We start from the raw sequence: 15,677 nt of genomic DNA, 5'->3' as shown, positions 1-15,677 counted from the left end.
GTAAGACAAGATCATCTTAAAGTAACGCAATCTTCAAAAAAGTGCACCTCATGATCTCGAAAAGGAGCACGGTGACCCCCACATTTTTTTTTTTTCTTGCCTTTTTGCCAAAAAGTAGATCATTACCTTTCTGCGTGAAAAGTTTAAAAACAATCTGTACGTGGGAACATTTCGGGCACGAACGTCCTTAACTTCACATATTGTTTTTGTTTTAGAGACCTTTGTAACTACTATGTGTCACAAAGAATGGCAAGTGATGCGGATCCTTTAGTTTGGATTTCTAGCAAAGACAGTGTTGAAGGAATGATGGGTAGGGCTGTGAGAATGGCCTTAAGTTTTAAATACATAGTGGATTTTTGTAAAAACACTTGGAAAGTACCAAGTATAATTATTGAAGCTATGAATAATGAAGTGAATTTTGCCAAGACATTTTCTAAAATAGACATGGGGCAATATTACTGCACAGAATTAATGTGGCTACAAGTTCCCTAAATGATAATTTAATCCACACTATTGCTGGAGTCACATTATTTTCCTTTGAATACCTCACCTTTGTTAACTGTGACAGTAGATCTATACAGTTTTGTTTTAAATCTAAATTTCTTTCATCTGCAGCACTACAAGATTTAGGGGGACAAAGTCTTCGGTTACCCCAGTTGATGATTTGTACCCCTTCACTTCGCAGTTTACGAGTACCAATGACTGTGGAGAAATTTACAGGTACATGTAACAATAAAGTTAACATTAGGTTATAGAGTTTTAACCTTCGAGCACTTAAGTAATTAATTTAATTGCGAGCCAGGATTTTTAACCTGTAAAATTTCATTTATTATTAACTTACCGTCAAGCTTGAAGGTCCTTATATTATTGCCTTATACTCTATAAAGGTATTGTGCCCTTGAATTGAGATTCCTGCTTTTCAACCCCCAACCCCAGTTCTCTGAATACCCCCCCCCCCCTTCCTTTCTTTGAATATACCAATAATAATTGCAGACAAAAATTTTCATTTCTTAAAGGTGTATTTCCTGCATGTGAGTTTTAGTGATGCCATTGAAAAAGCCATGGAAGCAATACAAGTAGTGATGATAAACATGTGAGATGAATGCACACCTTTGTTACACCATTGAATTAGCCAACAGCTATTTAAAGTGTCCTTTCCAATGATTTCTAAATTAGGGATTCACTAAAATTAATATCTCAACATGAATCACCCTTGAAAGGGGCCACTGCATAACAAAATTATTATTTTAACGTTTAGATGCTTATCATCACAGTTATTAATTAACGTTACCTGAGCAGTATCAAAAGGGAAGCCTGATAAATTACAGGCTTGAATGCGATTTGAACCCTGACCTCTGTGCTACCGGTGCAATATATAATATAGTGCTCTACCAGTTGAGCTATCATGACATTTGGGAGCTGGTCATTTTGTGAGTTCATAGTGAGCCTGCAGACGCTATAGATATTATGAAAGTTAATATACATGTATGAAAGCCATGCATGTAAAACTATGCATTTGAACTGCAGATATAATTAAGTTGAGATGCTGGTCATCGCAGTTATTAATTAATTAACGCTAATTATGATATTTCACGTGTTAACTTTTGTCACATTTTTAAAACTACAATCATGGACAAAAGTGTTGAGAAGGTAGCTTCATTTTAAAAATAATCCCCCTCCCCCTTTATCTATGTTGGATTTTCCAGGGAAATAAATGGTGACTTTCTTACCTGAAGAACCAAACATTGAATATGGGGGAGGGGGGCCACAAGAGCATGGTATTTCCCAAATACTTCAGCTAATAGTTAGAAAAATCGAATTAGGTGTGAAGTGAATTGATCCCCGCAACCTTCCCAACAACATTTGGTAGCAATGACTTTTCAGTATCAGTTGGCAGGATCTTTAAACAATAAAAGAATTGAAGGTTTGCAGAATTCTAATATGGAAGGCAAAATATTAATCAATTTAAGCAATCATTAACATAAAGATAGCATTAACATTCCTTGTGATCTATACACACTTTCCACACCTCCCATCTGTATAGGGGATTGCTGTTGCATTAATCTTACAACTTTAAGTAACTCTTTGGATTTGGAAGCAAGCAATTAATTTGAGAAGTCAGGTACATTAAGTAACTTCTGTCTTACCATTATAGAACAACAAAAGCACAAGAAGTGGCCTTAAAGAAAAAACAGGATGAGGAGTATATCCTATCAGCAAGATGTGATGCCTCAAAGGTAATTAATGTGGTGATTATTCATTAAGATGCACTATGCATAGATTAGTTTTATGTATCTTTCAGTAAATTACACTGTGTTGTTTGTCTGCTCCCTTTCGCTACATATATTAGATTGCCATGCCCATCCATTATTGAACGTGGATATTACACTTTTTGTTATTAATCTGCATTACTAAATTAAGGCTGGTTTCACCATTGTATTAGTTTAGTGTCTTAAAATAATATGTTATTTTTTGATTGAGTCTGCCTTCACTCATTTAGCAGTGCAGAGCAGGAACAAACAAAGTCAGTGAAAGTATCACCACAAGTGAGATTGAGGTAACATTAAATGATTCTCTCAAGTGTTCAATATCAGGAGGAGAACCCCACCCCCTCAAAGATTAAAGACAGCTAAAATTTCACAGTATCGCTCATGTTCAAGTCAGGCACACCATCCCATTATACTCATCACAGCAAAGTCAACAATTTAATGTAACATTGTTTAGCGATACATTGTTTTGCAAATGCCTGCTGTGTTCATTACAATAATCAGTACATTGCTCATACCTTACAACATAAAATGTTTGCAAGTGGTCCCTGTTAAAAATGTTAATATATTTATTCCATCCAGCAGGTGCAAGAATTACCAGCAGTTAGTTCTCCAAGAGATGATGTGAGTTACAGTGCACTAAAATTAATGTTATGTTTACAGTATGAGCAACAGTGTTGTATAGCAGTTCTAAATAAATTAGGGAGTTTAAGCAAGCAACTTGCAGTTTACACCCTCCATAATATCTAATTTAACTTTCTGTTAAAATGGTGCCTTTGCAGATCAATAAAGTGAGACTTGTGAGAGCAAGAAGAGTGCTTCCAGAAGACACAGAAGGTGTGCTGATTAAGGTCCACACACCCATCGGTTTGTTGGAGAGAAGATTCAGGAGGAATGGGTTCTATCAGGTGATGAAGTGAATACTTAGTGAAGGATAATTTTAACAATATATTAACCACGACCACAGTAATAAGTGAATAACTTTTGCGTCATTTGTAAAATCGCAGCTAAATTTCAACCATAAAATAGTCTCCATAAGCCTCAAACATTGTTGTTGCATCTTGTATTCAAAAAAAGAAAGGGGATTATTAAAAACCTAAGATGAAAAAAAAAGTGCTTTCTTCAGATTAAGGCCACGGTTTCTGAGGCATAATGCATCTACACATACAACCCCGCATTGTATCCTTGTATGAACTGTCATATTTTAACTTGAAATATCCTTAGTTTCTTAATCCTACTATAATTATGACCCAAATGGTCTATTTTACAGGAAGTGTATGACTGGTTGGGCAGTCATAAAGATCTTCCACTCTACTTTGTTATTGGTTGTCAAAAGCAAAGTGGATTGGAGATCTATTATCCCCGAGACAGTGTCCAAGGTGGAGAAGTTCTCAAACTCATAGAAAAGGTACTTTAAAAAAACGATAATTATTTATCATTTCCATTATCAAACAAGAATAATAATATTATTTCCATTATCAAACAAGAATAATATTATTTGTTATTAATAGCCAAGAAATCATAATAATGTTATTTCATTATACTCAGTCTAATAATCATGAATGAGATTATTAATATGATTTTGTTGTTGTTGTTTTCACAGGACGGAGAAGTAAAGAACATAATGACTCATACAGAAGTAAGTGCAAGTGGGGTGGACCATTTCTGTATGGAGGGTATATGGACCTGGGAAAGTCACTGTTTCTGCAAGATTTGTTCTTCGTTTAATTACGGCATTAAATTTAACCACCTTAAAGCAGTGGTGCATGTTTGATCAAAGAAATTGCTAAAGGTATCCTAATTTCTGATTTTTGCCACTCCAAAATTCCTACATGTATGGAACTGGTCCATCCCTTAGTGCTTACAGGTGGAGGCTAAACGGTAATAATAATGATAATAATGATCCTAATCCTAATCAGAATCATAATCAATAATAAATATAATAATAATAACAATATTATTGTTATTATTATTATTATTATTATTATTAGTAGTAGTAGTAGTAGTAGTAGTAGTATAGGGTAACATACTTAGAAACCATAAAATTCCAAAGCAAGAATTGAAATTATAACAGAATCATAAGTGCATAAGTACATCATTACTGATTAAGTACAATCATGGTTGTGTAGTACACACTGCATAACTATACATTGTAAGTAAAACATACTGGCAGAGCATTTCCTGTTACAATGAATGTGAGAAATATTGTTTCAGGAGTGGTTGATCTGTCTGAGCGAGAAAGGAGTCTGATAGTCTAAGCAATGTGGTAGGGGTGCAGACACAGGAATTGGATTTGGGTTTTGGATGGGGAAAAGCTAGGGCAAAATGAATTGGCATATAGGGCTTTACAGGCAAAGACCAGGTATGAAGTTGATGGACTTGGAGTAAAGTGGCCTTACGGTTGGTAGCATTGGACAATTAAATTCAATTTCTGTTTCTATTTGGTCTGTAAATTATCATGATAAAGTTTGGAAAACCACTTGCATTCCATGTACATCTCGCGAAGTTCAGCCATGGGAGCACACCTGAAACTTTCGGTATCAAGTGTTAGAGGCAGAAGGTGAGTGCATTCACCTGGAGCTTCTGATATCTTATGCTGAGGTGGAAGGTGGGCTCCTCGTCTGTAGCCATTACACACAATGGTTCACACCTGAAACTTTCGGTATCAAGTGTTAGAGGCGGAAGGTGAGTGCATTCACCTGGAGCTTCTGATATCTTATGCTGAGGTGGAAGGTGGGCTCCTCGTCTGTAGCCATTACACACAATGGTTCACACCTGGAACTTTTGGTATCAAGTGTTAGAGGCGGAAGGTGAATGAACTCACCTGGAGCTTCTGATATCTTATACTGAGGTGGAAGGTGGGTTCCTCTGAAGCCATTACACATAATGGGATCACACCTGGAACTTTCAGTATTCAGTGTTAGAGGCGGAAGGTGAATGCACTCACCTGGAGCTTCTGATATTTTATGCTGTGGTGGAAGGTGGGTTCCTCTGCAGCACGTACGCACAATGGGTTCACACCTGGAACTTTTGGTATCAAGTGTTAGAGGTGGAAGGTGAATGCACTCACCTGGAGCTTCTGATATCTTATGCCATGGTGGAAGGTGGGTTCCTCTTCAGCTAGTACACACAATGGGTGCACACCTGGAACTTTTGATATCAAGTGTTAGATGCGGAAGGTGTGCACACACCTGGAGCTTCTGATATCTTGTGCTAAGGTGGAAGGTGGGTTCCCCATTGATAGTCACTACATACAATGGGCTCACACCTGGAACTTTCAGTATCAACTGTTAGAGGCGGAAGGTGTGCACACACCTGGAGCTTCTGATATCTTGTGCTAAGGTGGAAGGTGGGTTCCCCATTGATAGTCACTACATACAATGGGCTCCCACCTGGAACTTTCAGTATCAACTGTTAGAGGCGGAAGGTGTGCACACACCTGGAGCTTCTGATTTGTTGTGCTAAGGTGGAAGGTGGGTTCCCCATTGATAGTCACTACATACAATGGGCTCACACCTGGAACTTTCAGTATCAACTGTTAGAGGCGGAAGGTGTGCACACACCTGGAGCTTCTGATATGTTGTGCTAAGGTGGAAGGTGGGTTCCCTGTCGACAGTCACTACATACAATTGGTTCACCCACCTGGAACTTTGAGTATCAAGTATTAGAGGCCGAAGGTGTGTGCACACTTGGAGCTTCTGATATGTTGTACTGAGGTCAAAGGTGGGTTACCTTCTATCACAAGGATTTATTTCAAGTTTGGTGCTAGAATGCAAATGGTTACCTTTGGTTTATAAAATTAGCTTAATATCCTTAATTTGCCATATTCATTCATTTAAAAGTAACAATTGCTTAAAACAACAACTAATTGTCAATACAATCTCTTTTAGCCAATGATACTTCCCTCCTACTTTGCCTTTTTTTTCAGGTCACATTTTCTGGGACTTTCCCAGAATTGCCTGACCACAATTCAACTGTGGAATCTCCAGGTTGGTTTGCATAATACTTTTGTACAGTTTGTATTGGCAAGTGAAAGATGTTTAAGTAGTCTAGATCTAAAAGTTAAAAAGTTATCATTCAGTTAACTTGTGAATGTCCATCAGGATATTCACAAATGAATGGACATTATTTTTTGGTTGCTTCCTGAGCAACACAATAAAATTATATGCTGCAGTTAATTTAGAAAATGTTCAAAATGTGAAAATTTCACAACTCCAAGTGGCACATCGTCCTTTCATGTTATTTTATCCTCGTTTTGAGCATAAGCGTAAATATCTATAATTTTCGGGATTTTTGATGACTGCTAATAAAATTCTATGACTGCCAGAAAAAAACATTTACATATTCCATGGCTTTACCACCTTTTCCATGAACCCTGCATGAGGATATTAATAAACTGTTTTGTTGCTTCCTGGATAACTTATTAAGCTGTTGCAACAGGCAAAGACCAGGAAAAGAAAAATAGTTTAGAGGGTAGGAGAGAGGAGAAGAACAAAAACCCTACAAAAAGTAACTAGTTCCATCACAGGTACCATAAACTCTCCGAAGTTACAATGTAGTTGTGAAAAGTGCTCAATACTGCAATATTCAAAGTGCGGAAATAAATTGACAATGAAATAAATCCTCAGCAAGATACATTAATAAACAGGTTTGTTGCTTCCTGGATAACTTGTGCTACAGGTCTTGTCAAGGAAGGGATAAGATCAGAAAAAAAAAAACACAAGCAAGAAGGCACGGGACAGGATAAAAGCAAAAAGTGTACCAAAAGCAGTTCCATAAGAGGTAACAAAAACTCGATTGTTTGACTAACAACTAGTGTACAGTACTAATTGGTACTTGGTACATGTACTTGGTACTTGGTGTAAATCCACAAAGTACGACAAATCCAAAAATTCTCTTGATTTCAATATGGAATTTTTCCCTTATATGTATGTGGCCCCTGATCCAGACCAAAACGACCCAAACATGTACTTTTCCCCTGAGAAGAATAGCATTCACCTTCTATGGGATGCCCCTACATGAAATTTGAAGGGATCAAGGTTTGTGGACAACAGAAAGACATGAAAAATGGCTGATTTTTATGTCAACAGTTCAATTCGTACATGAATTATCCATTCAATTAGAATTATAACAGGTGGTGTAGACCAGTAATTCGTCAAGCAAAGAGAGGGGGGCTGTACATATCGCGGACTAGCATACCAGGGAGGCAGTGTGGTCTAGTTGTTAGGGAGTTGGGTTTTCATGCGATTGCCCAGGTTCAAATCCCGTTTGAGCTTCTTGTTTGAATTTTGTTTCCGGTTGTCCTGAATTCAACTCCAATATGCTTTGTAAATAGCCATCTGGTTACATCCTGCAAGTTAAGGTTCTTAATTAAGTGTCAATTGTTTCCTTCAGATTGTTAAAAGTGGGTTTTCTCTGATCTAGCTTGCTAGCCAAGTGAACTTCCGCTATGTGTATAAACAAAGCATTTACATTTATTACAATTTATTATTGTTTGAATGATCATATTGTTATTTGTCCTTTTTTTTTCCTGACTGGTAGGTGTCATGCAAAAAACAAAAATAAAGAAACACAAAGCAAACGGTATGATTAAAATGATTACGATTGATTGTTATCCCTTGTATTTTGCACCATCATTATAAAAGACATTCAAAACTGTTTGGTGCTTTATTGGAACAGATGCTGGTCGAGGAAAAGAAAGAAAAAAGCGGGTAAGAGAGGAAAGAGCAGATTTGGAAAGCAGGGACACAAGAAGAGCTAAACAAATCAAACCCAATGTAGTGACAGGTAAGAACATTACTTTATTAACATTGCATACTTTATGTATATTTTGATTCAAGTTAGATGATCCTCAGTTTAAATAATAATGTAAACAAGGGAAACAGTCCTCTATCGCTTTTACAAAATCTTTCTCAAAGATAATTCGACAAATGAAGGAAACAAATGAAGGAAAATTCTTGATTGAAACATATTTTTTTGATACACGCTCATTTTTCCTACCAGTCAATCAAGACGCATGTCCAACAACATATAACCAATCAAAATTCACGTGATGTCACAGCCGTGTTTCCATACTCTCATCTACAATGAGAGTGCACGTATGATGTATGGTACATACACCTTGGCCTAGTGACAAAAAGAGAAATAAGAAATACATAGGGTAATTGCATCTTTGAGTAAAACATGCATGTACAAGAATAAAAACACAAAATGAAAAAAGGCAATATGGCATGCAGACTTCACTGTTAATAGTCAGAGGGCCCTGTGCAGCAAAGATGCTCCCATGATCAGTGTAATATCTAGTTTCCCACAAATGATTTAATGTTGTCATAAATTGGGGTCAACGAAAATCTGAAGTGTTTAAGTTGAATTTAATGTAGACAAGCAACTACAAATCTTCAAAAATCTAACTATTTGATGTCATGTTTGCTTGTCATCCCACAGATGTTGTGAGAGAAGAGAAAGAAGACAGGAAGACAGGTATGATACGTTTCCCCTTTAGGGCCTCACTTGAAGTACCTATGAAGTATAAGCTACTTTTTGCTTACATGAAAGACATTTCACAACTACCAAAAATTGTATTTTCTTTGCTGAACTATCTGTCCCTTTCCCAAAGTTATTAAAGTTTTAGTTTAAAAATTGTTGATGTAACAAAAAAGTTTCCATTTAGCAAAAATCACAAAATCAAGTATGCACGTTAATCAAACTTGGCAGCAGTGATGTACGTCAGAGACATTGCCACGGCAACTCTTCTCCTCAGTCCATCTTGGCAAAGAACATAACATCTTTAAATTTGGATCAATTAAGGAGGGTCAAACAATTTAACTTGAAACACAAGTAGTTACACCTGTTTATAAGCTTGACGTAAATTCCCAAGCATCATTAATTTTGACAGCAACACACAAATGTTCTGGAAGAAATCTGTTATTTCGTGATTAGTCTTTGTACGTAGACTATTTCAAAGAAGAAAATGCCACTGTTTGTCATTCAGAAAGGCCTTTCAAAAAAGCAAAACATAGTTTTCCCTTCATAGGCACTTACAGTTAGCTTATGTCTACCATTTGATGTCTTTAAGAGAGGAAATGTGGCATTTAACCCATTCACTGTTCAGGCATCCCGGGATGCCTCCACTTGATGAATTTTATCGCCTGGTGTTAGAGGAAAATCTTTTAGTCTCACTCCCAGGAGTCAATGGGTTAAAGGTCACTGAAAGAATGTGAACAGAGAGCGACAACAAATGTACACAACTAGTAATAATTTGTTAAAATCAATATATTTTATTCAACAGATAATTCCACAAGCAACGAGCAGAACGTTGGGGGTACCAAAAGCAGAAGGAAGATCAGACGACAAAAGGAGAAAGAGCGAAAAAACCACATTATATTAAATTAACAAGACTATTTCAACTTTTCAAAATTAATTTCCTGTATTATGGAAGGCACTATGTCACGAAAAAAGGATGTAATTTCATGACACCCAAACTGCGTAAAAAGTAGAATGAAACATTTCAATAAACAGTTAAATCTTTTGAACAACATGAAAGAAATACAGCAAAAGGAAAGAGAAGCATGGATAGACCCAAATGGACAAAATTGAAATGTATTGCATTTGGGTAATCTTAACCCTTTCACTCCCGTGGGGTTCCCCATTGACGAGTAAAATCGTCTAGCGTTAGACAGAGTAAAATCTTTAAGTGTCACTCTTGGGAGTGAAAGGGTTAATGAGGACATAGTTTTTGAGTGAATCTAGCTGTTGTTAACCCTTTCACTCCCGTGGGGTTCCCCATTGACGAGTAAAATCGTCTAGCGTTAGACAGAGTAAAATCTTTAAGTGTCACTCTTGGGAGTGAAAGGGTTAATGGGGACATAGTTTTTGAGTCAAACTAGCTGTTGTTAACCCTTTCACTCCCGTGGGGTTCCCCATTGACGATTAAAATCGTCTAGCGTTAGACAGAGTAAAATCTATAAGTGGCACTCTTGGGAGTGAAAGGGTTAATGGGGACAGTTTTTGAGTGAATCTAGCTGTTGTTAACCCTTTCACTCCCGTGGGGCTCCCCATTGACGATTAAAATCGTCTAGCGTTAGACAGAGTAAAATCTATAAGTGGCACTCTTGGGAGTGAAAGGATTAACTGAAAACTGAGTCGGCCCGACGTTTATCAAGTTTTTGCCAAACCGCCTGGGTATAGAAAGTTTTTGCTCAGAAACATCTTGTTCGTGATGTAACGCTAATTTTATCAGTAGAGTAATTTCACATTACCATTTTCGAGTTTAAAAACTCGTCATTATAAGTAGAGATTCCGCCTAAAAACCCTAAGATAGCTGATGTGACATAACCCCTTTACAGTAACACTACCTTTAGAAAAAGCATTCATTAAATACATGAAGTAGTATGAAAAAAGTACTTATTCTATTTTGGATTCTGTTAATAAAAAGACTGAACTCTTTACTATTTGCCTTTAGGTTCTGAATATGTCCAATACATTCCTTCTTTACAACTTTAAGTCCTTTGTCTCAAAGTCTTTAAGTGTCCTCAACTCCCGTGAACCCGTTGCTATTTCCATCCCCCAAATATTCCATTGCTTTGCAGTTTTGAAAGAAATACCTAAATGCAAAGCAGTTAACGTCAACCTTGTATTGAACCCATGGAAAAAGCGCAGCAAAAAGTTTTCTTAGTTGATAAGCACTTTGAAATTATAAGACTGGAACCACATTTACCACTAGCACTGAGCCCGTGACAGTGAGAACCCTAACAGCTAATCAGCAATTTGTTTCTTGTCATTGCTGTCATTGCTCAGGTAGCATTCATTTGACTTAAAGTGGTACTATGACCAAACAAATCAATCTTCTTTTTCTTTGAATTTCAAAACTGTTAACTAAACACTAAGTGACCCTAGTTTTAAGCCTTGATTTTAAAAATGATGCAGGTTTATTTTAACTGGAAATTCCTATTTGATGATCCGCCATTACTAATCTTGAGAGCTGGATCGAGGAGAAAATGATGTAAAAGACTTAAGAATACAATGCGTGTGCACGCAGCTAAATTAATATGCAGCACAGGAGTTTCGGGCTTTCAGACTTTTAAACAGATGTTTTGCATAGATAATAAGTTGCATTTACAAGCAGAAATTTTAAGCTAGTGAATAAATGACGTAAATTTCCTCTACATCTAACCCTCTGAGAATCAATCGGTCAGTTTTGAACATGAGTGCTAGCGGACCGTGAAATCCAAAACTTTCTCTTTAAAAGATTAAACTACCTTTGGATAAAAACCAAAGCGCAAATTTTGTTAGTCAGGTGTCAAAGAAACACACTTTCAAAACCTGAAGAAAAAAAAGAAGTGATATTTTGATCAAGCTTATAGTAGCACTATAGTAGCAAGTTTAAATAAAGCTAAAGTACTTAACCCGAAGAACTTCCAAAATATCGCTACAGTCATGATACTCCAGCTACAAAAGCGCTAGCAAGTAATAAAAAGCAACAGTAATGAGGGTAAGAGATAAACGGCAAAGATCTAGAAGAACAATAGACTCCAGCTACAAGTGATAAAAAGCAACAGTAATGAGGGTAAGAGATAAACCGCAAATATCTAGAAGAACAATAGATGATGAGATAAGTAAAATAGACTTTAAATAACTTATGCAAAAAGTAAGTCAATCATAACAACCATCTCGATCTCCGTTAACTCCGGAATTTACGACATCGATTTTGGTCCCATACATGTTCAGTAAAATGCGATGACGCACATTGACGAGGTAAGCGGGGGAAGTCAGTAACGCCCGACGGGATAAATGATTTCCGACGACTCCATTAATGTTATTCGGAAGCAGGATAAAAGGTATTTATTCCGACTTGGGTAACGTTGTTATATACGAGTCGGCAATCGATTTTCCGGCCTCGGTTCCACTTTGTTTCATTTTCCACATCATGATTGGGTAATCTAATACCCGACCTCGAAAATCAATTTTCCATAGCGGAAATTCAATTTTCGATATCGATATTTCCCGATGTAATTTTAAACGGTTTTTTAAGCCATACTTAAACATTAAAAAAATGACGATTATAAAACAGCCTAAATAAACCAAAGAACTTTATTTGTTACTCCTTCATTCTGATCAAAGGAGTCAAAGATTTGCTATTTAAATCGGATATTCGGTATTTGTCCTGAAGGTCGCGTCCCCGAGAAGCAGAAAAAATTCTTTATTTGGTCACGTAGTACAAGCTGACTACATTAATATTAAATACACCACTGATCTGCTTTATGACATGTCAAATATTGCATCTTTGAAGAACTCCAAGTTTCTAACGTGGACAGGTCTAAGGCAATCAGTTCCGTTGCAACTGCGTTGTGATATGCCCAACTTGAAAGTTATTTTTGATTTGGAAAACTTCAAATGTTGTGACTATTATTTCTATCTTATAAAGCAAAAATATAAAAAACCAAGTAAGTGGAGAAAGTTGAAGGAAAAATTTAATCTAGAAGACAAACAAGTTTCGGAGGCATTTGTGATGCCACTGAGAGTTGCTAATGAACCTTATTTACGCTCCTTTCAGTATAAGGTTTTAAATTCAATTTTATATACAAATGAATTACTTTGTAAAATAGGCTACGTTTAAAATCCAAACTGTTCTTTCTGTCAACAGACTATAGAAACAATACCTCATGTTTTTTTTTGCTGTTCCTTTGCTATATCTTTTTGGAAAGAGGTCTATAAACAAACATTTTAAGTAAACTTGGCCTCACGCCATAATACCGCGATATTATATTAGGGTTCTCAGTGGAGAAGATGGATCTACTAAATTATATACTTATTTTAGGAAAATCGTATTTGTGGACATGCCGTTGCAAAGAAATAAAACCATGTTTGAGCCACTTCAAAAGAATTTTGATCAATAAATATCAAATCGAAAAATATATCTCTCTGAAATTAAACAATTCAAATTTGTTCAAGGAAAAATGGAAAATGCTCCAGGGAATAAATTTGGGACAGTAATTGAGTCCACAATTATTTAACCGTAGTTTATTTACTTAGTCGAACAGTTTCACTTTAATCTCTAATATTCTTACTTTTCTACTTAAAATAACCTTTTGCAAAAAATGATTGTGGGGAAAAAAAAAAAAGCTGACTCACCCCAATCTTCACGCGGGCAGAATCCGGTACGTAAGCTCACTTTTCAGTTACACTTTGTACAAGAAACGCTTGCTACGCATGCTCAGACTGTGTGCTTTTATTAGATAGTCAACTATCATCATCAACGGGCGCTTGCATTGAGTTTCACTTCCCGATCAAAGGCATCAAACGGTTTATTTTGGTGAGAACTAAGTTTACCAGGCAAATAAAAAGCAAGAATTTTCTTGAGTGAACTGGAAAATCCCTTTGGGTTCAAGAATCGAAATACTTAAAATTTTGAACGACAAAACTACAGCTTGAAAGTTCTTGATTCCGTATTCAGTTACTGTTGACTCTGTTACTATTCAGCAAGTTTCCTCGATAAAGAATAAAAAAGGCGTGGGAAAACTCTTATACAGTGGCAAATAATTATTAAATTCTTGGACGCCTCTGCCCATTGTCTGCATTTGTTGTGTCACTATGATAGCGTAAGTTTTCCACACAAGATTCAATGGCGTTTTCACCTTAAAAACGCTATCGTTTGCATTCAAAATTTCCCGTTTTTCCTCAATCGAGGAAAAGAGTTTTTTTTTTAGGAATGTTGTGTCAAAGAACGTGACAAACAATGGCTGTTTAAAGTCAACAAAGAAATAAAACAATATTAGAGACTGTATGAATAACCAGTAGACTTTCTCAAAGTCGTTCGCTTGGTTTTCTGGTCTGGTTTGGTAGGACCCAGCACGAGCTTTCGCTCTCTCGCGCTCCGCGCTCGTACGATCGCGCTTCGCGCTCTCTGTCGCGCTCAAAAGCTCGACTTGTGAGCAAGTCTAGAATAACCAGTTGTTCACACATGTACAGGTGCCCCCAGAACAGAGTGAGAGATCACCACACTGGCCGGACTACCTCCCCTACGACTGGAACATCTTTTATGTGGTGTGGTGTGATTGAGGGCTACAAGTTTAATTGCCTTTGGCTATTAAAAGCAACCCTTGTAAAATAAAGAACGCAATTCACCACATTCATCCCATGCAACCTGTTTCTAGGATAACTATTCGGCGGCTTGATCTCAACTGTTGGTTTTAGCTTTGACAGTTAACAACACATCCTGTTAGCACGTGCCACTCAAGCATTCCGACTGCTGCGGGATCAAAAGGAAAAGGATTATCGCCTGCATTTCCCACTATTTATGGGACAATGCGTTGATTATGAAAATGGATCATTTACAGTCAGCTTTGAGCTGCACATAAAACAAAATACCCTCACAAAGAGCAGCACGATCTTTTCTTTGGAAGGTATGCAATTTTATGTATGGTTTTTATGTATTGTTTTAGATGAAAAGTGGAAAAGCTGAAAATAGTCTTCGTACAACGTCTCACTGCCAAAGGAAACAGGAGACTGCAATCTCAGTTGGAGAGCACAGAAAAAGAACCCTTGAAAAATCCGTGATAAATCTCTCTTCTCGTACAAAGACCCAGTAAGTATTCCAAGCAAAACATTACTATTACTTCTTATTCACAAGAGATCAACTTATTAATTGCTTATCCTGATTACCTAGCCACGCTGTTAATCAGGGTCAGGAAGTTTATGAGCTTACGTATAAGTCTGTCTCGCGGATTTTAAGCTTGCAAAACTTTGTTTGGATTAGATCATGATTCGCTTTAGGTAGCATTAATTTTCCTAAAAACATTTTTTAATTGAAATACTGAATCCTGGCCGATGCGTTTTATTGAATTGTGCGCCTGATCATCTTCTACGCATTGAAACAGAATCCTCGATGGAAAACCATAAAATTCTGCTTTTACCAGTTAACTATTTAATTTTATATAATAACCCAAGTTATTCGCGGATTTTGATTGGTTCTTGCCTATGATCTATTAGAGGACAGACGCACGATTGACGTCACCATCAGCTTTTATGCGAATAAAACAAATAGATTCCAAATAGATTCCATGTAGCCGTGGGTCTGTTCAGTAATAGATCACAGAAGACGTCAAAATGTGATAAGAACATCAGTGACACACTCGGCTATCGCCTCATGTGCCACTTTTTTGTTCTTACCACATTTTGACGTCATCTGTGATCTATTACTGAACAGACGCACGGCAACATGGAATCTATTTGTTAAACACAACTTCATACTGATCCAGTTTGTTTATCGCTTGCTTATTATTTCAATCCTATGCACTTCAGAAAATTAGGTTTGCCATTAATTAAAACCTTGGTCGGGGTTTGAAAGCACGATCTCCCTCTCCTTAGCCTGTGGGTGACCGGCCAATCGACGACAGTGTTAACTCCTCACAT

General features: G+C 36.9%; 1 protein-coding gene across 6 annotated transcripts; it reads left to right on the top strand.

Moving 5' to 3' along the window:
- The first annotated feature begins 213 nt into the window (after nt 1-213).
- On the top strand, nt 214-10,120 carry LOC138060567 (uncharacterized). 6 transcript variants are annotated; one of them, XM_068906406.1, is made up of 15 exons: nt 214-310; nt 616-720; nt 1,017-1,093; nt 2,156-2,237; nt 2,504-2,557; nt 2,853-2,891; nt 3,050-3,175; nt 3,538-3,675; nt 3,871-3,906; nt 6,196-6,256; nt 6,948-7,049; nt 7,809-7,850; nt 7,947-8,054; nt 8,712-8,747; nt 9,556-10,120. In XM_068906406.1, the coding sequence occupies exons 3-15, from the start codon at nt 1,062-1,064 to the stop codon at nt 9,657-9,659; spliced, it is 960 nt and encodes a 319-aa protein (XP_068762507.1). In that variant the 5' UTR covers nt 214-310; nt 616-720; nt 1,017-1,061; the 3' UTR covers nt 9,660-10,120. The 6 variants fall into 6 exon arrangements, with proteins under 6 accessions (XP_068762507.1, XP_068762506.1, XP_068762505.1 ...); XM_068906405.1 differs by having other exon boundaries at nt 2,850-2,891; XM_068906404.1 differs by having other exon boundaries at nt 2,501-2,557.
- The last annotated feature ends 5,557 nt before the right edge of the window (nt 10,121-15,677 follow it).

The sequence above is a fragment of the Montipora capricornis genome, chromosome 8, assembly GCF_036669925.1.
Source record: "Montipora capricornis isolate CH-2021 chromosome 8, ASM3666992v2, whole genome shotgun sequence".
In the NCBI taxonomy this organism is placed as follows: Eukaryota; Metazoa; Cnidaria; class Anthozoa; order Scleractinia; family Acroporidae; genus Montipora; species Montipora capricornis.
The sequence above is the reverse complement of the archived record's forward strand: the minus strand, read 5'-3'. Positions and strand labels throughout refer to the sequence as shown.